General features: G+C 46.0%; 1 protein-coding gene across 1 annotated transcript in view; it reads right to left on the bottom strand.

Annotated features, from left to right (window-relative positions):
- The window catches only part of Cnbd2 (cyclic nucleotide binding domain containing 2), a 48,850-nt gene that overhangs the window by 20,564 nt on the left and 2,026 nt on the right, over positions 1-26,260 (bottom strand). Inside the window, exons 2-8 of the mRNA XM_038331844.1 lie at positions 21,639-21,776; positions 19,637-19,690; positions 17,737-17,900; positions 15,802-15,958; positions 15,250-15,401; positions 12,479-12,617; positions 1,435-1,549 (exon numbers count right to left, since the gene is read on the bottom strand). Coding sequence (XP_038187772.1) covers positions 1,435-1,549; positions 12,479-12,617; positions 15,250-15,401; positions 15,802-15,958; positions 17,737-17,900; positions 19,637-19,690; positions 21,639-21,776 — 919 coding nt within the window. The remainder of the gene's footprint in view (positions 1-1,434; positions 1,550-12,478; positions 12,618-15,249; positions 15,402-15,801; positions 15,959-17,736; positions 17,901-19,636; positions 19,691-21,638; positions 21,777-26,260) is intronic.

The following is a 26,260-nucleotide window of genomic DNA, read 5'->3' on the forward strand; positions in this document are numbered from 1 at the left end:
CTTATTGAAAATCTGCAGTGAGGGCTAGTCTTGGTTGTCAACCTGACTGCATCTGGAATTAACTAAAGCCTAAAAATGGAGAGCACACCTCTGAGGGATTTTTGCTTAATTTGAAGTGGGAAGATCTACTTCTAATCTGGATCTTTTTTTTATTAAAATATTTACTTATTATGTATACAATAGTCTGTCTCCATGTATGCCTGCAGACCAGAAGAGGGCACCAGATCTCATTACAGATGACTGTGAGCCACCGTGTGGTTACTGGGAATTGAACTCAGGACCTTTAGAAGAGCAGGCAATGCTCTTAACCACTAAGCCATCTCTCCAGCCCTCTAATCTGGATCTTTGAGGTAGAAAGATGCACCTTTAATCTGGATCTGTGCTAGGTAACACCTCTAACCTGGCCATGCCTTCCGCTGGAAGCCTATATAGGGACACGGAGAAAGGAAGCTTTTGCTGTTTGCCTGCTTGTTCCCACCTTGCTAGCAAGTCCATTCCTTCTCTGGCATTGGAGCCCACTTCTTCAGGATTCTAGCATCTACTGAAGAACAGCCGAGGCATCCAGCCTGTGAACTGGTCACAACTATCTTCCACTCATAGGCTGCCATTGCTGGACTAGTTGAACCCCAGCCCATAAGCCATTCTAATAAAGCCCCTTTCTATATATAGAGAGAGCTATTAATTCTTTAAGTTCTGCTACTATAGAGAAGTTTGACTAATACATCTGTTATGAATTACACTTCTGTATAAACAAATCACTGAGTGTATGCAGAATTCAATGAATGATAGCAACTATCCGTGCCATATATATACATATATCAATTTAGATAGGCATTGGAGAATACACAGGTACAGTCAGAGCTCAGGACATACTCAAAACCATTCACAGTAGCTAAAATATGAGTGCTGACCCTGTGAGTCACTCTGAATATACATAAGATGCCTGGGATGGCCATAGGCCCTGGGATCCTAGAGTTTAAATTCCAGGGAGGCAGCCATTTAATAACCATTTCAGATTCAGTGATTGCAGTGGAGCAGACACGACACAAGAGAAATACCACAGATGCAAATGGGATGTAATGAGGGCTGAGGTGGAAGATGCTGCTTCAGCATGAGAAGTCTAGGAGAATTCTCTGAATAAGGATGCGTCATCTAAGATGTGAAAAGCAGAAGAGAGCTGGGGAAAGACGGGTGGAGGGGGTGCAGGAGGCGTAAGCAATGCTTACATGGAAGAATCCAGAGAGAGAGGGAGGAGCCAGCAGGCAAGGCCAACGATCAGGCTCGTAGAGCTGGTAGAAGAGGAGGGTTCACCACTTTGAGCTCAGATACCCATGAGTCTACGGACTGGGGACTGGAACCAGGACACGGCCCAGGGGATGGACACACCTTTCCCCTGCCAGCTATGCCATCAACAGATGTGGCCGTGTGACTTACTCTCGCGGTGAACTCCCAGAGGTTTGTGGTCCAACAGATCCAGCTGCTGCCAGACCCACTTATAATAGGTACTGGAGGCTCCCAGGTCTATCATCCGCAGGATCTCACAGCTGCCCTGGACACATCAAGAGATATAAGCCAAGGGTTAAACCTGGATGCTCCAGGCAGGCCAGGCTTTGAAAGGAAGCTTTATATCCACCTGACCTAACCCCATTTTGTTTTATTTGCTCAATGTATATCGTTCCATGTGTTTTCCTTAATAAAAATGTTATTGTCTCATAGCAAATTCAAGCACCTAAAGAAGCATAGAAAGTACACACAGTACTGGCACTGACCAAAGTCATCACTGAGGATGTAACGAGACAGCCAGTGGTACTATTTACTGCAGGCTACACATCCTGCTGATACTGACAGTCTCACACACACACACACACACACACTTTAGCTTTTTAAGACAGGGTTTCTCTGTGTAGCTCTGGCCATCCTGGAACTCATTCTGTAGACCAGGCTGGCCTCGAATTCAGAGATCTGCCTGCCTCTACCTCCGGAGTGCAGGGGTTAAAGGTGTGCACCACCACTGCCCAGTGACCTTTATAATTATTCTGCAGCTAATTTTTTGTCTTTGAAATGATCACCTGTGAAGCTGGAAAGATGGCTCAGCGGTTAAGAGCACCGGCTGCTCTTCCGGACTAGCCAGGCTCAGTCTCCAGCACAAACACAGCAGTTCACAACCAGCTATAACTCCAGTTCCCGGGGATCTAGTGCCCTCTTCTGGCCTCTGCAGACCCCAGGCATACACATGGTGAACTTATATACATGCAGGGAAGACACCCATACACATTAAAACAAAACAAAACAGGGGGCTGGAAAGATGGCTCAGTGGTTAAGAGCATTGCCTGCTCTTCCAAAGGTCCTGAGTTCAATTCCCAGCAACCACATGGTGGCTCACAACCATCTGTAAAGAGGTCTGGCGCCCTCTTCTGGCCTTCAGGCATACACACAGACAGAATATTGTATACATAATAAATAAATAAATATTTAAAAAAACAAAACAAAAAACTCTTGGGCTGGAGAGATGGCTCAGCGGTTAAGAGCATTGCCTGCTCTTCCAAAGGTCCTGAGTTCAATTCCCAGCAACCACATGGTGGCTCACAACTATCTGAAATGAGGTTTGGTGCCCTCTTCTGGCCTGCAGGCATACATGCAGATAGAATACTGTATACATAATTAATAAATAAAAAACAAAAAACTCTTTTCTTAAAAAAAAAGGAAAAAGGCCAGGTGGTGGTACATGCCTTTAATTTTAGCACTTGGGAGGCAGAGGTAGATGGATCTCTGTGAGTTCAAGGCCAGCCTGGTCTACAAAGTGAGTTCCAGGACAGCCAAAAGCTACACAAAGAAACCCTGTCTTGAAAAAACTAAACAAACAAACAAACAAACAAAAACAAATCACCTAGGTTCCCAAGGATGATGTTCACCTCTCAGGTAACTCTAGCAAAGACAAAAGAAGAAGAGGATAAGGGGTAGTGGTACACCCTTAATCCAGGCATTTAGGAGGCAAAGGCAGTCAGATCTCTGAGTTCAAGGCCAGCTTCATCTATATTGCAAATTCCAGGCCATCCAGGGCTACATAGTGAGAGTTTGTCTCAAAAGACCAACCAACAAAAAGAAACCCCAGTTAGTCATCAGCCCAAACATATAATCCTATGCTATTGCTTAGAATATTATTCTATGCTAATTCTTTATTTGTATGTGTGTATATGTTCATGTGTATATATATGTATGTATGTGCATGTGCATACACATGATCAAGCATGTGGAGACCAGAGGATTATATCAGGTGTCTTCATCAGTCATTCACTACCTTATTTTTACAAGATGGTTCTCTCAGCTTAGAGCTGATTCATTAGACTCCCTGTAAACAGAGACTGTGCTTGTGTTTCCCAGCCAGACAGACCCAAATAATCACACAAAAACTATATTAATTACAATACCATTTGGCCAATGGCTCTATTTCTAACTAGCTCTTACATCTTAAAATAACCTATTTCTATTAATCTGTGTAGCACCACAAGGCTGTGACCTACTGGTAAGGTTCTGGTGTCTTTCTCTTTCTGTAGCTACATGGCATCTCTCTGACTCTGCCTACTCTCTATATCTCTGTTCAAATTCCACACCTGTTATTCTGCCCTGCCATAGGCCAAAGCAGTTTCTTTATTAATCAATGATAATACAACATATTAATAGCATACAGAGGGGAATCCCATATCATCTCCCCTTTTCTGTCTAAATAAAAAGGAAGGTTCCAACTTTAACATAGTAAAATTACATATAACAAAACAGGTATCAAGCAAGAATTAGTTACAATATTTGTAAGTCTAAAATTTCATATCTAATTTATCTTTTATCATACCTAAGGAAAACTATAACTATCTGTCTTCAACTCCATCAAAAACTGCAGAAGGATACAATATTATCCAAGTAAACAGGAAATGCATTGTAAGCAACTTCCAAAACTCTAGAATTGACAGAGTTTGGGTGCCTGGGACAGTCACCCAAAGTTCTTCTTTAATGTTGGAGCATCCATCTTCAGCCTACAAGCCCATAGTTTACAGCAGACTTTTCTATGAAGCAGGAAATTTGAAAGGTTGTTTTGCCTATATTGGCAGTTTGTCAGTCACTTTCTTCTGTGTCCTGCAGAATGACTGGCAGACTCTTTCATGAAGCAGAACCCAAAAGGACTGTCTCACCTTCTTTAGGCAAGTACAGCAGTCACTTTTCTATGGGTCTTGCATGTCCAGTTTATATAACGTACCATCAAGCAGTCCAGTCAAGAGCAATTTCTTGCCCAAATGGCTAGCCTTGTCACATTGAAGACAAATTCCATAACAAGTTTCTTCAGTGTACATCAACCTCTTGAAGCAGATTGGTGCTGCCCAAAGCTGACTTGCCTCATTGTTGACAAATTGTCTAAGTTCTTAAAACCTTTTAAATGCCATATTCTGTAGGTGTTTGAAGTGTTGAAGATTATCTAAACTGAAATATATCTCTATATCTAGGAAATCTAACATGACTACAAGTTTGATGATTATAAATGACTATCAATCTGTAATTGTTAATTATACATTTTTTAATGAGCTGCACAAACATGATACCTTAAACAAGAGCAGAAATGCATAAACACAATATAACAAAATTGGCCTTAAATTTGTATCAATAGACCAAGATCCATACCAATGCAAAGTGTTTATTTCTATATCAACTTCCCGACCTGGGAGCCCAACATATGTCTTTCCTCAACATATGCTATTATATATTATATATTATAAGGTTATTCCATTTCTAGGAGGTTCAGAAACTGGTAAAAAAAAATTCTATGGTTGGGTTAGAAAGGCAGCTTGGAGCTAGAGAAGGAGCTCAGAGGTTAAGAACCCTGCTTTTTCAGAGAACCTGGGGCAATTCCCAGAACCTACATGGTAGCTAACAACTATCTACCTATAAAACTCTCTCTGGTTCCAGGGATCCAACACCCTCTTCTGACTCCACAGGCCCTGTACACAGGTGGTACACAGACATACATGCAGGCAAAACACCCATACACACTAAATAAATCTCAAAAGTAACCTGTGATGATATTGTAATAGGAGTGTCTTTGGGGGAATTTTGTCTGAGAAAGGGTACAAGGGCATCTTCTGGAGGTTGGAAATGTTCAATACCTCAATTTGGTTGATGATTGTCAGGTTTTGAATTCATCAAGAGAAAAATAGTTCAGATTGGAAAGTTCTAATTCAAGAAGACATTTTTATATTTATTTAGTTTTATGTATGTACTTGCTTGTCTGTATTTGCATATGTAGGTGCCCTAGGAGACTAGGTGATGTCATCTGATCCCGTGGAACTGGAGTTGTAGGCAGGTGTGAGCTGCCTGATGTGGGTGCTGGGAACTTAAACTCAGGTTCTCTGCAAGAGCCGTCAGTGCTCAGAACCACAAAGCCATCTCTTCTGGTCCCAGAAAACATTTTCTAAAAGATTCAGATTTGGCTGTTTCTAATTTGTCAGCATTATCTGTAAGTTTTATTTTGCTCAGCATGGCCAAGGCCCAATTTAAATTAACCCAAAAGCCTTCACCTTCCCCAAGTCCTCTGTTCTGGAAGTGGGGATGACTCAGTTCCAGGTAACTAACAGTCAGTAGAAAATGCTGGATAGAACTAGGGGAGCTACTGTCCTTCCTTCTCTATTCTCAACCTACAGACTTAAGCCACTCCTAGATGGCCGAGAAAAAGTGACAATGTAAGCCGTTTGTTGATTGTTGATGCCCTGCACAGCAAGCAATGAACATACATCTTCAGTTCTCTTTGTTTTTGTTTTTTGAGACAGAGTTTCTCTGTGTAGTCCTGGCTATCCCAGAACTTACGCTGTAGAGCAGGCTAACCTCGAACTCACAGAGATCCACCCGCCGTGTCTTCCTAGTGCTGGGATTAAATGTGTGTGCTACCACCACCTGATGCATCTTCTAATTCTTACAGAGGTCACTGAAGCAGCTTCCTGGGCAGGCAGAGGGATGGGACTTCCTCAGTTTTAGACTGGACACAACCTCCTTATTTGTTTGAATCAGTTTCCCAGAAAGGGGGCTTGTGATGGTCAGAGTGAGAACTTTAAAAGCCAGTCTTTAATTCCCAGCATCCCCTTCTCCTGCCTTTCTGCTATGGGAGTTTAAATCAAGATATGGGTCTCCAGGCCAAGAATGGTGGCACAGGCTGTAGTCTAGGCACAAAAAGGCTGAGGCAGGAGGATTTCAAGTTTGAGGTCAGCATGAAATACATAGAGACCCCCTGCCTCAAGAACAAGAACAAAGCAATCCTAACATATGTGGGGGTCCCAGGCTTAAATCCTGGCACCAGAAAAAAAAAAAAAAAGCTGTTATGTTCCTTTTATTTCCTATCTTATAGAAATCTTCTGCTTCTTAATAGGGAGTCTAAGAGATACAGAAGGGTTGAACTTAAAGACAGGCTGTTATTGGTAAGGGGACAGACGTCTAGTAATTCCTTGTGTGCCAGGCACTGTCCAACATTCGTTCACCATATCCGTCTCACCCAAGAACCGCGGACAAGAGAGCAGCAGTGCTTCCTCTCGGAAGAGTCTCTCAGAAACCTTTATTGCCTCTGATACTTGCAGAGAGAGGTCTAGCCATGTGTCCCAAGTGGCCCAGAAGGGATTGATTGTGGACATTAATTGCGTTTGAGATACCCGTGGGAATCCTATTCCCGAACCTCCCTTACAGGAAATCAGCAGCTGGCGGCTGACTCCATCCTCTCGTGGCAGGAAGTACAGGAGTCTGGGTGCTGAGGAAGTCTGAACAGGCGAAGAGCCAGCTACATAGCGAATGAAAGTCAGATAAAAGAAGGGGCGGCTCAGTTCCTGCTAGAGGACACACAGGATCCGGTGTGTGGGTGCCTGTTCTGAATCCTCGAAACCACAGATGAGAACTGATACATAAAGCTTCATGTTAATAAGGCTAGATTTTAGTGAAACACTGTAAGAAGCAAGCTGAACTCCACTGCTGGCCCAGGGTGTCCTGCCGGCAGCCACAATCTGGCCTTTGTGTTATTGCCCCTGGAGGGTCACCTGTGGCACTAACTCCCATGCAGGTTGTGTGGTGAACCAATCTTTAGAGAGAGACAGGAGTTTCCCTTTTAAAAAAGTAATTTAGTGTGCTTCAGAATACTCAAGCTTTGTCAACTACCAGCCCTCCACCCTGGACTTTTGGATTTAATAGCTCAGGGGGTGCAGGGGGCTTGAGAATTTTCATATATTTTATATAAATATATATGGAGAAATAACTATGGTGCATCTTGACAATGAAATATTATTCAACACTAAAAAGAAATCAATTCAAGAGATAAAATTTTCTTAAATGCAAATTTCTGAGTAAAAGTCAATCTGAAAGGCAACATACTCTAGGATCCTGACCTGTGGCATTCTAGAAAAGACAAAGCTATAGGGATAATAAAAACAGACCTAAGATTTCTAACTGGGGGTTGGGGGAGACATAGGTGGGATAGGGTCGTCTTCGGATAGCACAGTTACTGTATATGGCAGTAGGTTGGATATAGGTCACCAAATACTTGTCAAGATCCATAGACTGTCCAACACAAGGAAGCTGAAACTCTATGTAGCCCAGGCTGGCCTCTGTTTTGAAGCAATCCTCCTACCTCAGTATCCCAAGTACTTAGATTGCAAGAACGCAGGCACACAGCATTGCACCTGGATGACACCCTGCTTTGTTGTTTTCTGGGTTTGTTTGGTTTTTGTAGCAGTGTCTCCTAGCCCACGCTGACCTCAAACTCCCTAGACAGCCAAGGATGACCCTGAACTCCTGGTCTCCCTCCCAGTGGTGGGATTACGTGAAGCTGCCACTGTGCCCGGCCGAAGTTGTGTTTCTCATGAGCTCCCGGGTGTGGGCGCTGGCTGCGCAGCACCACTGTTAGAAGCCCTGGATTAGTGGGTGAGCATTAACCCAGGACCCATGCACTTCAAAGTTACTTTTAACTTACTATTTTTAATTGCACACACATGCACATGTACAGAGGTGTGTGTGTGTGTGTGCGCGCGCGCATGAATGCAATTGCTGACTGAGGCCAAAAGAGTGTCAGATCCCCTGGAGATGGAGTTACAGGTGGCTGTGAGCCACCCTATGTGGGCACTGAAAACCCCACACAGGTCCTTTACAAGAGCAATAATGTTCTTAACTGCTTAAGCATTTCTCTAGTCCACCTTCTTTTTTTTTTTTTTAAAAAAAATTTGATTATTAAACTAATCCTTTTTTCCTTTTGGCGGTTTTTGTTTGTTTGTTTGTTCTTGTTTTTGTTGTTCAAGACAGGGTTTCTTTCTCTGTAACTTTTGAAGCCTGTTCTGGAACTCACTCTGTAGCTCAGGCTGGTCTCGAACTCACAGAGATCCACCTGCCTCTGCCTTCCAGAATGCTGTGATTAAAGGCATGTGCCACCACCACCTCGCTATTAAACTAATTCTTATTGCAAGACTTTATGAATTCAGTGGTCCCATTTTACAGATTAAAAAATGGAGATGAAAACAGAAAAAAAGACACCCCAGCTGGCTGTGGTGGCACTGATGCAAGGGTCTGTAATCTCGGTGCTCCAGAGCCTGGGGCAGGGGACAGAACCGTTAATCCAGTCCTTTTGAATGTGTAGAGACTGGAAGCCAGTTGCTTCAACCCCAGCTCCTTGCAGCAAAGGTCCTGGGTTCTTTGGGTCCCTTTTGATGGACTCACTTAATGAGGCTGATTTTGGGAGGTGTCAGTTATCCACCCTATTACTTCTACACTGGCTGTGGGGAGCGGCTTCCTCTTTGGTCTGTGTGTCAGGCATTTGCAGCTCAGGATCTGCTTCTGCAGGCTTCCACACCCTCCATCGCTCCACAAATCCTCTACCTATTTACCAGCCCTCCATAAATCCCTTTTTGCCCAAGGTTAGTTGGCTTTAATTATCCGTGACTGGGCCTGGTCCCCGAAGAACAACACTCCCCCTAGTGGTGCGGCTAAGACTAACAACAAGGAAAATACATGTTCACATACATAAATGTTACCTTCAGGCCAGGTGTGGGGCACATGTACTTCTAGCACTGGAGGGGTAGAGACAGGAGGTTGAAGAGGTTCAAGGCCACCTTGGGCTACATAGGGAGACCCTGTCTCCAGAATAAAACAATGGTGGATGTAGAAAATGTACAATTAATGCAAACTCATCTTTTAAAGGGGGTGGCGGTGTATCTCAATGATAAATTCCTTGCCTACTCCGTGAAGGGTCCTGGGTTCAGTTCTCAGCACGTCAGAGGTAGGGGGCATCGAGACCACTTGTACAAAATAAAACACGCACACTCTAGAAATCCCACACAGCCCTCCGGTTCTCAGTCACCTTTGATGGTGCTGTCTCACAGACCAGCCAGGATTTGGCAAAGGAAGCTGAAGGCAGCATTTCCCCAGTGAGTTCATCAAAACCTCCTAGGCCATCTCTTGTTCGCCCACTCTTACCCTCCCATGGATGGCGTTCAGCAAATCGAGACTTCTGGTAGCTTGCACACCTGCTCGTCAGTGGTGTGCGTTCTGTGATGACTCAGACAATAGAGGGGCACTTGCCACAGCGCAAATGTGGAGGTCAGAGGACAACTTTGAGGATTGGCTCTCTCCTTCCACCATGTGAATTCAAGGATTGAACTCCGGTTCTCAGGCTTAGTAGCAAGTTCTAAACTCACTCAGCCTTCTCGCTGGCCCTATGGTCATTTTTGTATTTATCACTGGCCCCGGGTTACTGAAGGCACTAGTTATTTTAGATTTAGGCATAGAGGTTGTAATGAAGAGACCTTTCCAAGTCATCTGCTCAGGAATTCACTGGTTTGTCCCACCTGCCTGTTCCGTCCTCCTCCTCTTAGTGTCTGAAAGCAGCAGATTCATTTATGTATTCATTACTTATTTATTTGATATTTGTATTTTGAAATAAGATTTCTCCGTGGAACAGCCCTGGCTGTCCTGGAACTCACTTTGTAGACCAGGTTGGCCTAGAACTCACAGAGATCCGCCTGCTTCTGCCGCTTGAGGGTTGGGATTAAAAGTGTGTGCCACCACTCCTGGCCCCATCTTGATTTTCTATTTTCCATTGAGATGACCGGTTACTGTATAATCACCAAGGTTATTAACTGTTCCAAAGTCTCTGCAAGACAGGCTGCAGTGAGCATTCCTCCCACAGATGAGCCATGTCCTTGGTCCCCCATTGTGCTGTGATACCATCTGCTTGTTTCCTCCTGGGTAAGGACAAATGCATTTGTTCCATGTTGTGGGACTGCAGCACACTGATGCTCCCTGTTAGTATCTTCACCAGGAGAATCAGGGCTTGGACACGAAGAGCCAGCGTGCTGCAGTTCCACAACAGGAACCAGACCAGGCTGGGGATCTGCTTTTGACTAAAGGTTTCTGGAGCTGTTTGCAGGAGCTGTGTGAATCCAGAAGAGCTCAGCTCTTACCCTGTGTGTCCTATGTGCGTACACTAGGATGTCTATAAATGTTGTTATTATTGATAAAGTTATCAATTAAATAAAAAATAAATATGTGTAAACTCATAAAATGCCTGAAAATAAAATGTGACACTCAGCTCGGGCCAGCCCATGCAAGCCAGCTCTGGTGCATGTCAATCCTGTGCGTCCCTTTGATCCATGGGTTCAATACTTGAAGTTCACCTTCCTCTCACCTCCTTCAGGAGGCTTCTTCAAAGCCTGCAGCCTTGCAGCTTCCCCTTCCCTAGTCCTTGGAGATCACTCCCATATACCTATCCCTTGGCACTTGGCGCTGACGACTTTGACTATGCTCCAGATCCAGTGGAGGAGACAGACGGAGAAAACAAGTCTTCTCCATCTTTGTATCCATTCACATCCTGGACCAGCCTCACTTTGGCAAAATTGCACCAAATCTCTTTGGTGACTTACAGTGTAAGGAACTGGCAGGTCAACTCCAACCCCAGTTCTGGAGAAAGGCTCTGGAGTCAGACAGACCAGACGCGAACCTTGCCTCCGCCCCAACTCTGTGACTGTGGACAAACCAGTGCCTCCGTTTGCTCTTCTGTCAAATGAGAATGAGGACCCTGTTAACCTTTGGGAGGTGACTGTGAGACCAAAATGAGACGCAGTATGTGCACCATAAACAAGAGTTTAGCTGTGGTTATTGTCATCCATAATCTTCCAGACTAAGAGCATCAAATGGAGAGCCTCAGAAATACACAGATTGTGAGTTTGAAGCTGCATGCCCTTCTGAGTAGCATGGGTATATTTCTTGTCAGCCTACTCTATTCTGCCTAGGACATGAGCCATGACCAATGTATCCATGCTGTAAATGCTACTACCTGTGAGGTGTTTGAGAGCTCTCCATTATCAGCTCAACTGCTGAAGTGTCAGGTACTATGGTCAAGTAACTTTATTTTACTTAACAGTGACCCAAAACACAAAATCTGTGGTTTTGTGATACAAATATGCTAAAGTGTTGGGACCATTTGGAGTCCTGGCCTCCAGCTGCTCTTCCCTGCTAGTGATCTTTACTTTCCTTCTGATTTGAGTTACTGAAAGCTGTATCAAAGTTGTTTACCAGCTCTGCTTCACGAGCACATGTTGCCTTGGCCTTGAGGATCAGAGGATAAGGTTTTCACCTGTTGGCCCACCTGACTGTGTTGGGTATATAAGCCTCCGTGGTGGCTATTGAATAGAGGGCTTCTTACCAGTGACTAGAGGTCCGTGTCCCTGTCTTTCTGTCTGTGTGAGTCTTTGTGTGTTTTAATCTCCAGCCCCTTGCCCGAAGTTCATGAACTGTATGGTAGCGCATAGAGCGCAGACAAACGTTGTGTGCTACACTAAAGAAAGGCTAGGGGGCTGGAGAGATGGCTCAGCAGTTAAGACAGGCTGTCATCCATAGAGGTCCTGAGTTCAAATCCCAGCAACCACATGGTGCCTCACAACCATCTGTAATGAGATCTGATGTCCCTTTCTGACATGCAGACATACATGCAGACAGAATGCTGTATACATAATAAATAAATCTTTTTTTTAAAAAAGAAAGGCTATAAGTTGTTTTATTTATATTTCATCTTACATCATTACAAAAGGGGTGAGGGTAGAGTATTTCAGTACATAATAGTTCTATTTATAACTTAAATCTCTTACTGTGCCTAACTAATAAATCTGAATAGAGGCATATATGTAGAGAAAGAGGCAGCCCATAGAGAGTTAGGTCCTACACACAGTTTCCACATTTGCAATGCATTCCCATCCCTACCCCCAACAACAGGGTCACACTGTGCACCCCGAAGTTCACAGCAACCCTCTGAGGTGAGCACGCCATGCTTGGCAGTGGACCTTAAGCTAGAGCATGGAGGTCAGACAAGGACCTGAGCTGCATGCATTGTAGATCCAGCCCAAACCATGTCTTCCTGGGCAGAGGGCTTTAAGTTGGCCCTGCTCTTCCCAGCTTTGCTCCCTGCTCAGACTCTCACCTTGCAGATAAATATGATAAATGACGAATCCACGAAGTTTTTTGACACCAGCTGTCCATGGGAGAACTTCTCTATCCTCCCCAAGGCCACCAGCTGCCAGAGTTTCTCATCAGACCAGGACTGGAACAGATCCAACTTCCTGGGGGTGGGGGACAGGGAAGCCTATTAGAACTTAGCACCCAATATTAGAACAGCCCAGAAAGGGGACTTGTTCTTGGGCTCTCGAGAGAATGCCTGGGGTGGAAGATTTCACCACACTGCCTGTCGCCTCACCCCAGACTGTGGTCAGCATCCTGCATTTCCTCAAGGCCTCCTCCTCCACTGAGTGTCCCCTCCCTGTCCTCACCCAGACAGCCCTGAGTTGCCCAGAACCTGGCTCTTCGCACTCTGCTCCATCCTCCAGGAATCTTCTCGCTGGCTCCGTTTCTGCTACTCCCTACAACTCTGCTACTCCCTACAACTCTGCTACTCCCCACAACTCTGCTACTCCCCACAACTCTGCTACTCCCCACAACTCTGCTACTCCCCACAACTCTGCTACTCCCCACAACTCTGCTACTCCCTACAACTCTGGCTCACAAGCTCTCCCCATAGCAAGGACCATCAGCTCAGATGGTTCTTTACTTCAGCACACTGGCTATTTGGTTCCCAGTCAAGTGATCATGCCCTAACTTTAGGTCCCAGGGCTTATACAAACCTCTAGCTGCCTCTGGCTGCTGAGCTTCAAACATTTAGCTCAGAGCCTGGGGCAGAGGAAAGATGTCTAGAGTCTTTTAGAGTTGTTTAAAGGCTCACTCCAAAATGGCCATCTTTTCCCTGGCCTCAGGCCTCATGAGTCACACAAGCTGTGACTTCACAGCACTGCTAACAATGATGGACTTCCCTTGGTTCTAACATGTGATGGGCTCCAAACTCAACAGACTCAGGTTGACTGAGGTGGTTAACTCAAGGTGTCTCAGGCATCAGACATGCTGAGTTCAATGAGGTCAATTCTGAGCATCACATGGGAGCAAGGTCCATAGCCTGACCTAAGAGAGTTATCTAGAAAGAAGGAAGAGGAGGAACATACCAAGAAGAGCACAGCACCTACTGTGGACCATGCCCTGGGCCGGCTCCTCTGTCACATACCCCACCCTCAGAGTCTGGGGCAGAAGCTTTCAATGTCCCTTTTCATGAAGCAAGAAACTAAACCCCAAGATGTATAGTCTACCCGGAGTTACCTTAGAAACCGAGGTTGTGGATTTGGGCTGGGCCCACGTCCTGGGCTCAGAACACAGTGACGTGACCACTCCTGAACAGGGAGCTGCTAAAGCACAGACGGCTAAGCTATGGCATATTACTAGCTAGGCTGTAGTAATCCAGTCCTCTGGCTCATATTGCATCTGATCATGTTGCTAGTTGGAATGCTCAGAATTTACTATGGTTCTGAGATCTATATGAGTCTCAGGTTGCTTAATTTTGCTTTGCTTTGCTCAGTTCAAATAAGCCCTGCTAATTAAATTTAATTAGTCTGTGGAATTTTCCTTTTACTAAGCCCAAGAGCGGAGGCTGGATGTCAGACCCATTTTCCCACAGTTTGCACACCTCTCAGGACCTCCTGCCTTTTCCAAGCTCCACCCCTTCAGTGATGCTACCTCCCAGGCCCAGCCACAGGGACTAGACCCCTCCATCCAGTACATTTAGTCAACATTTATTTGATGAGCATCATGTGTGGGAACCATGACAACGGGAAGATTACAATGGTGGCTAAACATGGGCCCTGTCAGCACACTACTGTCAGATATGGCATGCAAACTATAAAAAAATTAGTACACAATGAAGAGTCACAGTTATGGATAGGGATTTTAAGGAACACAGGGTGGAGCAGTAGATGGGCCACCCTGTATATCTGGGTGATCACAGATGGGGTACATCAGTGAAATAGGATGTTGAGACCCTGTTACTTTTAAACCAGAGATAGCATGTCATCATCCTGAGCCCTGACACTCTCATCCACACACTGCGGAAAATGTTTGGTTGAGGGGCTTCACCTCAGCTCCCGACATCCCTTTATACAAAGAATCTGGAATGTTTAGTTGGGAGATCCACCCCAGCCCCCTGGCATCCATTTTGGAATGTTGGGAAGCAAACTCCATTCCAAGCCCCCTCCCCTGAGAGTTGCCTCAGTCCAAACTCCACCTCCAAGAAAGCCCACCAAACGGTGACCCCCTCCCCAGGGAGGGTCAAGACCACTCCCACAGGCTATTTAAACTGTCCCCCAGAGAATGAACACATGGTCTCCCCTTCTTCCTCTTTGGTGATCATTCTGGTTCTCCTTTTCCCCACTCTGTGTTTTTCCAGGGGCCACCCAGGAGTGCTGACATTCATTAAACCTGGGCATCTTCTAATTCAGTCTAATTTGGTCTGATTGGGATTATTGCATCCACAGAGAGGCTTGTTGGTCAAAAAAATACTTAACAGAAAATAAACAACCTCATGGGATTGAATGTGAGACTAGATATGAGACAGGAAATGGGTACAAAGCACAAGCACCCTGCCTGGCCCAGCAAGTGCTGGATCTATGTTCTCTTCTCTTGCGTTTTATTGTTCCACAAGGAAGGAATATCTGAGCTAAGACCTGAAAGCATATTTGGAGTTTGGCTAGATAGAGAAGTTGGGTAGAAATGGGTATTTTAGAGTACCTTGGGCCACCAACCACCACCAGGATGTTTCTACCCAAGGGCAGAGCCAAGCACAAGGAGGCGGAAAGATACTGAATGAGGGGAAGTTACCTAAAATAATTGTAGCGATAGTGAGTTTCCTTCTGAACTTCATCTTCCAGCTTATTTGCGAGGAAATCCTCCCGGTCGACAACCAGGAACTCGGTTTCCTCCATGCAGACCACTGTGGCCCTCCTTACTGCAGTACTCAGAAGGCCCATTTCCTGGTGGGTAAACAGGGACAAAGACAAGTGTGAGGCCACGCCCAGTCCTGCCTCAGCCCCTTCCATACTCCCACTCACCCCTAACCCGCATTATCTGTTTGCGGGAAGGAACCGATAGGTCTGAACAGACCAGAGGAAAGGGGGACCTGGCAAGGCCTCTCTGTGCGGTCTGTGGCATCCCTGTGTCTGTGGGGCAGAACAGGGAATATACCCCTTAAGTATCAGGTAAAGACGTCAGCTTTGGACATTGCATTTCACAGGTAAGGGTCCTAAGGGTGCACGCGAACCAGTGACTTGCACCAAGGACAAGGCAGGCAGGGCCTGGATAAGAGGTTGGAGCAGAAGTCCTGTCTTTCCCAACAACCCCAGCCCAGGAAGTGAGGCCCTTCCCCTGGCTCACCCCGAAACATCCACCCTTGTGCAGCAGCGTTGGGTGAGGGTCCAGGAAGGCACTGCTCCCATCTTCATCCTCGGTCACAGCGACCGTGCCCAGATAGATGAAATAAAAGCTATTGCCTCTCTGCCCCTTCTTGACGATCACACGCCTACGACCAAACCTGGGAAAGGTTTGACTTCTAATTAAGAAGTGCTCCCGACTCAGGGCTGCGTGCTCTGAGTGAAGACATGAAGACACAACCTTGGGGTAGAGGAGACTTCAGAATGGCCCAGCCCATCTGTCACGCTGGACCTGCCCCTCACACTTAGCCAGTCTCCCGCTTCACTTATGCCGGGGCTTCCTGGAAGCAGCGACTGCTTCAGTTTGCCTCACTGTTGGTGAAGCTTAGCATCTGTGAGCACTCGAAAGACCAGTGCTGCCCAACACAACAGACTCTAGAGAAACTGAACAGGCCCCGAAACCCTGGTTCTGCACCTGGCTGTGTGACTCTGAGCAAGTCATCTCCTCTTTGACCCTCAGACTCTCTTGTCTCTGAACTACAGATGACCTTCCTAGGAAGAGACAGATAAAGGGGCTGATGAGACTGTTCCCAGGCGGAGGCACTAGATGCCAAGACTGACAACCCAAGGTTGTGATCAAGGACCCAACCAAGGTAGAAAGAGAGAACTCATTCCCTCAAGTTGTCTCCTGACCTCCACACAAGTGCTGTGTGTGCCCTTCCTAAATGAGAGAGAGAGAGAGAGAGAGAGAGAGACAGAGAGACAGAGAGACAGAGAGAGAGAGAGAGAGAGAGAGAGACACACAGAGAGAGAGAATCTCTCTAGTAGCGCTATACCCACCCCCACACTTAGGGCACAAACACCCAAGCCTAGTACAAATTGGATTTATTAGAAATTCTTAAACCCAGTTCCCACTAATGATTCTAGGCATAGCCAATTCAATGGAAGGAATGGATGGAAGGAAGGAAGGAAGGAAGGAAGGGAGGAAGGAAGGAAGGAAGGAAAAATTCCAAGGCTGACCCAAGAGATATTCTTTCCAACTAGAGTCAGACTGAAGGTGGACATTAGGAGCTATGACTGTGGCAACCATTTTAGCACTACGGGAAGGAAGGTTGGGCCTGGGGACCCGGGCCAGTTATCCCAGCTACCAAGAGGCTGAGGCAAAAATCTCTAGTTCAGGGCTTGCCTGGCCTACAGAGTGAGTTTAAAGCCAGCCTAAGGCCCTGTCTCAGAACAAAAAATATGAAAAGGTCTAGGGGGTATTCTTCAGAAGAAGAGTGTGAGGCCTGAGTGCAATCCCCAGGACTAGAAGATAAACAGGGCCTACCCAGTCCTGCTTGCACTGACGTGCACGAGACTTTGTGTTCGATCTCCAAAGCCAAGGGGAAAAAGGACTGGACTAAATCAGTAGGGTGAGCCCTCATGATCAGATACTGGTAGCTTCTTCTTTTTTTTTTTTTTTTTTTTTTTTTTTGATTTTTCAAGACAGGGTTTCTCTGTGGCTTTGGAGCCTGTCCTGAAACTAGCTCTTGTAGACCAGGCTGGCCTCGAACTCACAGAGATCTACCTGCCTCTGCCTCCCGAGTGCTGGGATTAAAGGCGTGCGCCACCACCGCCCGGCTTACTGGTAGCTTCTTAAGGCTCTGCCAGCAAGAAGGTCATCACCAAATGTGGCTCCTTGCCCTTGACCCAGACCATAGGCCAAAAGCCTCTCTCCTTTGTAACTAGCCCAACTGTGGCATTATTAGCCACAGGGAACGGACTAAGACCCAGTGACTTGATTGAGTGGTCTCCCTCCCTGCCCCTCGTTTCTGCATCTGAAAGGTATTGGAGTTGGACTAGATTGGTTCAGAAGCTCCTGTTGGATCATCAGATTCCCACGACACCCAGCGAGTGACTGAGCTATGCTGCTGCCAGGGGCTGTGTGCCTCCCACTGACCTTTCAAAGCGCATGACCTTGGCCAGGAGCAGCTGCAGGGCCTCCGCATAGTTGCGGTAGCAATCTAGAACCTGAAGAACATTGCAGAGCGCTTGGATCTCCTGGTCTGTCCTCCAGGATGGCTTCTTCTGGGTGATGTAAATGGCCCTTGGAGGGAAGTGCCCCTGGGGAAACATGGCCAGAGGGTTTTAGTTGGCAACTCTCCATAATCTTGCTACATGCTCACCCGTTCTACGCACAGTAACGGCTAACATGGACTGTGAATCGTGTGCCAACCATTAGAGTGAGTGTCTATCTATACACCCATCTCCTACATCTGCATCCAGCCCATGAATTACTCCTATATCGTGAAGAAACTCAGAAAACAGGTAGATCTGCCACCTGCCAAGGCAGGGGATGGGGCGGTCCTTGCTTCAGGACCTCATGGTCCCCAGATAGATCTGCCACCTGCCAAGGCAGGGGATGGGGCGGTCCTTGCTTCAGGACCTCATGGTCCCCAGCACAAGCACACTGCAGTTGGGGCAGAGCTACCCTTGTCTCAGCTACCATGTTCTCCTGTGTAGTCAAGTCTCATTGGACTGCCACCGTCTATAGGCCATGCCAGTCACTGTGGGTATCCTTTCTGAAGCCTTCTTCCTTTTCTTGACTCCTATGCACAGTGTATCCCCCAAGTCTAGGGTTCTGCAGTATTTAGAGAGCTCCCTGGTTTCCCCTGTGTGAATCAGGGCAAAATTTTGGTAACCCTTCCCTGCCTAGTGTCAGGCATTGGCTCCTCTGAAGAAACACAGAATTTAGAAGAATTCCTTACTATGCTTCACCAATGAGGGGACATGAGAAATTAGACTGTATCCAAGAGAGCCAAGGAACAGGACCCACACCTCCAAGGGGTGTGGGCATGGGAGGGGTTTAGGTGGCAATAACACAAGTTAAGAAGTTCTGTTTTCCCTCTTTCCTCAGAGAAGAGCCCAAATAGGCTATGGGACCTGGGTCAAGTCAGATCTGAACCAGGGAGAATGTGACTGGTTCCTATAAATAGGCAGGATCCTTTATATTTAAAATTGGATACTAAATTTTTACTTAATATTCAGGATTTGGTGGTTAGAGGAGAGAAAGGTGCCTGGTGTGGCGGCACATGCCTTTAATCCCAGCACTTGGGAGGCAAAGGCAGACAGATCTCTGTGAGTTCAAGGCCATCTGAGTCTACAAAGCAAGTTCCAGGACAGATAAGGCTACACAGAGAAACCCTATCTCAAAGCACAGAAAAGAAGAAGGAGGAGGAGGAGGAGGAGGAGGAGGAAGAGGCAGAGGAAGAAGAGGAAGAAGAAGAAGAAGAAGAAGAAGAAGAAGAAGAAGAAGAAGAAGAAGAAGAAGAAGAAGAAGAAGAAGAAGAGGGGAAGGTGATAATGATGCTTGAGCCAAGAGCCCACATCACACAGGCAAAGACCCACAGATATACAGGCCTTCTCTTGTCAGAGCGGGACTCCATTTAAAGGACATCCAACATCTAACACAGGAGGGGACATGTATGTCAGCATCCCTCAGAGAGCTCAGTGTCAAATCAGAATTCACCAACAGGCCCACCACATGGTTTTGTTCTCCTCTGATTGGCTCTATCACATAGTCGTTTTGCTCTCTGCTGATTTCCCATAAGTCCAAACCCAGAAATTCCCCCAGTTTGGCCCTCCCCAGTTAAACGGTGGCAACACAGTTGGTGTGCCAGGGCTGGGGAAGAGGGGGCAGGTTCACTGTGACCAGAAATGGAATGGCTCCTTCAAAGTGCCGCCAGCGCTGGCAGAACATGGACTAAAAGCATCTTCGTGCAGGGCTTCTTCCGGCTCAAAACAGACAGAAGAGCAGACCCTCCCGAGCCCCACACAGGGAGAAGCACTGCCCCACACACCTCCTCTGCAGCAAATTCCAAGGTATCAAATGAGATCCGGCATTGCTTCCTTTTCTGAAAAAAAGGAGGCAGAGCATGAAGAAGCAGTACAACTGCTCCTGGAAACCCTGTCTATGTGAGCCACCCTGGTAGACGGGAAGCTACGGGAAACCTCCAGCCAGCTGGCCCTTTATCACCTCTGCTCCAAAGCCCCAGTCTTTCCTGCTGTCACCCTGAGAAGTAGGGCAACCTTGAAAGCAAAGCCAAGTTCCACAGGCTACAATTCTATCCTATCTCTCCCTTATCTCGTGGCCGGTGACAGGCCTGAAGACCTGCTGAGTTTGACCAGCACAGCCAGATAAATGCAATGGAGTGTCTTTAGGAGAATATGTCCTGCCCCTCCAGCCAGCCCATGAGTTCCAGCTCCTACTATAGCTTAATTAGATTACTGTCTCAAAAGAAAAGAGGTGGAAGTCCTATCCCTCACTGCCCATCTCCTTGTCCTCCATCCTTCAGAAATCATGCTGGGGCATTTCTTGGAATATGATGTTAGCTGCAGAAGGCAGAAGGTTGGGTCTAGTCAGTCATGGTCTGAGAGGAAAACAGGCATGGTTGGTCTACATACCGAGCTGGGGAAATACTGAACCTGGAGTGGGTGGAGACACACCGAGTACCCATGAAGATATCTTTGGAGAAATGGAAACATTATCAGAATGGTGGCTGTGGTGACTGTACTGAGAATGGCTGCCATGGACCTGTATGTTCGAATACAAGGGCCTCAGTTGGTGGAACTATTTTGGGAGGATTAGGAGGTGTGGCCTTGTTGGAGGAGGTGGGTCTTTGGGGGTGGGATTTTGAGTTTTCAAAAGAACTCCTGCGATTTCCAGTGATCTGTCTCTGTGTCCTACTTGGGGATCAGATATGAGCTCTCAGCAGCTGTTGCAGCACCGTGCCTGTCTGCCTGCCTGCCTGCTGCAGCATCGTGCCTGCCTGCCTGCCTGCTGCAGCACCCACCATGCCTGCCTGCTGCCACGCTCCCAGATGTGATGGCCATGAACTTCTGTTAAGTTGCTTTGGTCATTGTGTCTTATCACAGCAATACAAACATAAGACAGTCGCCAACCAACCACTATTTCTAAAACAAAAAAAAGTTCGTGATTTACTATTGAGATAAGGTATTTTAAGCTGGGACCTTCTTTATCTTGAAACTGGGATTAGCTCAGCAAACAGCGTCCTGAAAATGTCTCCTTCCTTTGGTAAAGAGAGCATATGCACCTTAAAACACTCAGAAAAATCTGTGTTCTGCTGTGACCCCCCTAATTTCTTCAGGCTCTTGTGTTTACTGTCAGAATGTAGTTTTTTGTTTTGTTGAGTTGTTATTGTTGTTGTTTTTAACGTGTATTCGCGTTTTGCCTGCCTGTATGTCTGTGTGAGGGTAGCAGATCCCTGCAACAGGAATTGCAGACAGTGTGAGCTGCTATGGGGTTGCTGGGAATTAAACCCGGGTCCTGGAAGAACAGTCCGTGATCTTAACTACTAGGCCATCTCTCCAGTCCTATGGCTACAGCTGGAAAGCATGCCACACCTCCCTCAGCTCTGGGGTTTCATTAAACCCGAGGGATGTGTGTGAGCAGAACACTACTGGCTTCTATTTCCACAAGAAGGAGCTGCAAACTTTGGAAGGAGAATCTGGACAGGAGCCCCCCCTTTTCTCCCTACTCTCTGTTCTGCCCTAAACTCAGGGCAGTGGGCCCTGCTACTGTCTGCACGCGAGGCCTGCCTTAGCCAGCACTGCCTACCTCAAAGCTGTGAAAGGATATCTAATACAGGGTTCAGTCTTGGGCACCCCACTTGCTCAATGATGTCGCCTCTCCAATGCCAGACTGGGATGAACAGAGGCCATGGTTGGATTTCACACTTCTGCTTTCTGTTGTCTTCTCCCACAGTTGGCTTGGATTGAGGTCTGGGAGATGCGGTGTGTACTCATTAAATCCCAGCAGCCCTGGTTAGTGGGGCTACTTACATCCCAGAAGGAGAAGACAGGTTGCTTCCGGTGAACAGGCTCGATGATCTGATACTCCCGGAAGCCCCTGAGGCCTTGGCGGAACATCTTACACACACGAATCATCATGATTATGTCCATGGTGAGCTGGTACAGGCCCTGTGGAAACAGAGTGGACCAGGGCAATGAAGTCATCTGCCCTTGGGCTGCTCAGCCCTACACAGGGCGGAATCAAATGAGGTGAAAGGCAGAGATATGTTGGAACAGTGGTTATGCAGTCAGAAGGTTTGCTTTGGGGAGAGGGTTGGGGTGCTGGGGTTTAAGCCTGGGGCCTTGAGCATGAATTCTGCTGCTCAGCATCCACCCCATCCTCTCAGAAAGTTTGAAAGCCAGTTGAAATTTTGTAGGTAGCTTTAAACTGTCCCGGGCTGGGGGTAAACACTCAGGGCATCCTTCCCACCAAGAGCCAATTGCTAAACATTCACAGTGCACTAATATTTATTTTTGTGGAGAAAATAAAGAATACAACCGTATGTGTGTGCACGTGTGTGCGTGTGTGTGCATGTGTATGTGTGTATATGTGTGTGCGTATGTGTATGTGTTTGTGTGTGCATGTGTGTAGGTATGTGTATGTTTGCATATGTGTGTATGTGTGTGCATGCGTGTGTGTACTGGGGCAAGGGTGAAATATACAAAAACTGTGGAGTCAGATGTGTCTGAAGGGAAAATGGTCAAAAAGATTGAACACTGCTAGCTTTAAACATGGAGAAAAACATCACAAAAGAAGAAGGGCGAGCGGCCCTAGAAGCAGAGACATCAACACCTCTGTACTGCAGTCTCTGGGGCCTTGCAAAAGGAATGCAGGCCTACCGACTCTGATTCTTGTTTTGTTTATTTATTAGTGTGGTGCTCGTTTGCCTGTTTATTTGCTGATTAAATCTAGGGCCTCGCATATGCTAGGTAAAGACTCTACACTGAGCCATATTCCCAACTTCTGACATCATGATTTTAGCCTAAGACGACCTCTACTATATTGAAGGCTAATACATCTCCATTATTTTAAGTCATTAAATTGTAGTGATTTGGGGCCAGAGATATGCCTGGCTCAGTGGTAAGGGCACTTGATGACAAACCCAAAGCCTTGAATTTGACACCCAGACCTAAAGGGTGAGAGGGGAAAACTGACTCACATGGACTGTCCTCTGATCACATGGGCAACGAGGCACACACAGACAGGAGCACACACACCAATAAATATACACATACATAAATAAATGCAACTTAAAAATTAAATTGTGGTGGTATGTTACATCAACAATAGAAAGCTATTATCTAATCTGAGCCACGTGTCATTTCCCTGAGGATGTGGAATTGTACTGAGGACAAGCAGGCCATCCATCCCAAACTGAACTGGGGAGTCCAGGCAGCATCCACTAGCCAAGCAAACATGAAGAAAGAGTGGGAAATCCAGAATGCAGAACAATGTAGAGGTCAAGCACTAGTCCATGTTTTCAGAAAGTCAGTCCCCCAAAAGTAGGGATGGGGGATGTTTTCAATTCTAAAGAGACATTTATCGAGTTTTAGAGTCCATGATAACAAACTACAAAGGGCCCCAGAGGGATGCTCAGTAGTGAAAGCATTTGCCATGTAAGCATGAGACTCAATCTCCAGCGTCCACATCAAAAAGCCAGGTGTGGTAGCCCGTGTGGGTGATGCCAGCTCAGAGGAGGCATCGATAGGCAGATCCTGGGCCTCACTGGCCAGCCAACTTGGCACGATCCAGGCCAATAAGAGATCATGTCAGGAAAAACAAAGCAATTCAGTGTTTCAGAATTGACCTCTGACCTCTACACACATGCACACACATAGGCACCCACCCTGATACATATTTTTCAGTTTTTTAAAGAATGGTCGCACTGTGTAGCCCCAATTGTCCTAGAACTTGCTATGTAGATCAGGCTGACTTCAAACTTACAGAGATCCACCTGCCTCTACCTCCCAAATGTTGAGATTAAAGGTCTACGACACCACACCCTGCCTACACACACAGACTTTAACATTTATGTTTTTGTTTGTTTTGTTTAATGTGTATTCTGACTGAATGTGTGTCTGTGTGTCATGTGTGTGCCTGGTGCCCACAGAAGCTAGGAGACGGTGTAGGATATCCCTGGGACTGGAATTGCCTATGGTTATGCTGTCCTGTAGATGCTAGGAGTCATCTAGAAGAACAGTCAGTGCTCTTAACTACTAAGCCATATTGCACCCCTACAAACTCCATACCATGCTCAAACACAGTTTTTTTTAAAGCGATGAGACATTTGAGGGCTGCAGATGTGGCTTATTTGGGCTTGTCCAGAATATACCTAGGCCTGGGCTTAATCCCCAGTACCCAGTGTCATATGAAACTGGACATGACAGTATATGTCACTTGGAAAGTAGACACAGAAGGACCAGGAGTTACTCTACTACACAGTGAATTCCAGGCCAGATTATCTCAAAAATAAAATAATAACAACAACTATAAAGACCTTTTAAGAAGCAAACAAAGAAATTAAGTGAGACTATATTGTACATGACTTCAGTATATTTAGCATTTTTTTCTTTATTTTTTTTTCTCCCAAGGAGGGTACCATGAAATCCAGATTGGCTTCAAACTCGATATGCAGCTAAGGATAACCTTGAACTTCCAATCATAACTCCGTCTCCTGAGTGCCTGGATTATAGTATATGCCACCACCCCCAGTCTATGGAGTTCTGGGACCTAATCCAGGGTTTCATGCATGCTAGGCAAGCACTGTATTCACTGAGTACAATTTAACATGTTTTTAGCATTATACTGGTACTGTAGCTATATGGAATAGTGTGTTTTTAACTCTCATAAAAATATGCACTTTGTGGGCAAAGGTTGGATGAGCAGGGAAAGGTGCTTTGCCAGCAAGTCTGATGGCCTGAGTCCAATTCTGAGAACCCACATAAAGGGGAAAGGAGATGAAATTTCACAAAGTTGTCCTCTGGCCACCACACCCACTCCATGGCACGCGCCTTCTCCCTCCACAGCACATGCATGCACATACATGTGCATACATACACAGGAGTCATGTTTAAGGCTCTTACATTATTATTTGTTTATTTTAAGATTCATTTTATTGCCAAGTGGTGGTGCACACCTTTAATCCCAGCACCCAGGAGGCAGAAGCTGGTAGATCTCTGAGTTCCAGGTCAGCCTAGTCTATAGAGCAAGCTCCAGGACAGCCAGGGTTACACAGAGAAATTCTGTCTTGAAAACCAAATGATTCATTTTGTTTGTGTATTTTATGTACATGGGTGTTTTGACAGAACACCAGCAGGGGGGCATTGGATCCCATGGGCCTACAGACAGCTATGAACTATAGCTATAGCCTATGGCCTACAAACAGCTGTGAACTCCCTGTGAGTGCTGGCTATTGAACTGAGAACTCTGGAAGAGCACTCGTGCTTTTAATCACGGAGTCATCTCCCTAGCCCATTTATTTACTTTTTTGAGACAAGGTTTCACTTTCCTGGCCTGGAACTCGTTATATAGACCACGCTGGTCTTGAACTCATAAAGATCCACCTGCCTCTCCTTGGATTAAAGGGGAAAAAAATTAAAGAAAAAATGCTTTTTTAAAAAAGTCAACGTAGCTGAACAGTGGTGGCACATATCTTTAATCCCAGTACCAGGATGGTGTGGGACAAATGTCTATATTCTGTCAATTATATTTTAAATAAATGCTGATTGGCCAGTAGCCAGGCAGGAAGTACAGGTGGGACAACCAGACAGGAAGTAGAGGCGGGTCAATGAGAACAGAATTCTGGGAAGAGGAAAGCCCATTCCTCTGCAGTCCTGATCCATCCACAGAAGAAGCAAGATGTGACTGCCTCACTGAAAAAGGTACCAAGCCATGTGGCTAACATAAACAAGAATAATAGGCTACTATAAGTTATAAGAGTTAATAAGAAGCCTGAGCTAACAGGCCAATCAGTTTATGACTAATGTAGAACTCTGTATAATTTCTTTGGGACTTAATAATTGTGGAAACCAGGCAGGACAGAAACCCCGACAACACCAGGAGACGGAGGCAGGTGGATCTCTGAGAATCCCAGGCCAGTCTGACCTATAGAGCAAGTTCCAGGACAGACAGAGCTACACAGAGAAACCTGTCTCAAAAAAAAAAAAAGAAAAACAGCCAATGAATGTTTTTAATATGCAATTTGCTTTTAAATAATTTAGTTAATGCATACAGGAGCTTGGGCATGTTTCAGTGTTGGAGCGTGTGCCCTAGGATCAATGCCCAGCACTACAAAATAATCATCTCATATGTGATTCAAGTTCTCCTTTGGATGACTTGTTCATATCCTTTGTTCATTTTGTTATGAGATTATTTGTATTTTTCTTATAATTCCTGAGCTTTAAGAAAAAAATCTCTAGATAGTATTGTTTCTGTTTGTTTGCTTGTTTGGCTGGTTGGTTGTTTTTTGAGACAGGGTCTCACTATGTAGACTAGGCTGGACTTGAACTCACAGAGACACACCTGCCCCGCCCCCATGCGTGATTGGATGGTAATTGTCTAGTTACATGCATGGCAGTCTATAAGTGCAGTTTCTCTCTCCATTTATATTTGC

This window comes from Arvicola amphibius, chromosome 5 (genome assembly GCF_903992535.2).
Source record: "Arvicola amphibius chromosome 5, mArvAmp1.2, whole genome shotgun sequence".
NCBI classification, from domain to species: domain Eukaryota; kingdom Metazoa; phylum Chordata; class Mammalia; order Rodentia; family Cricetidae; genus Arvicola; species Arvicola amphibius.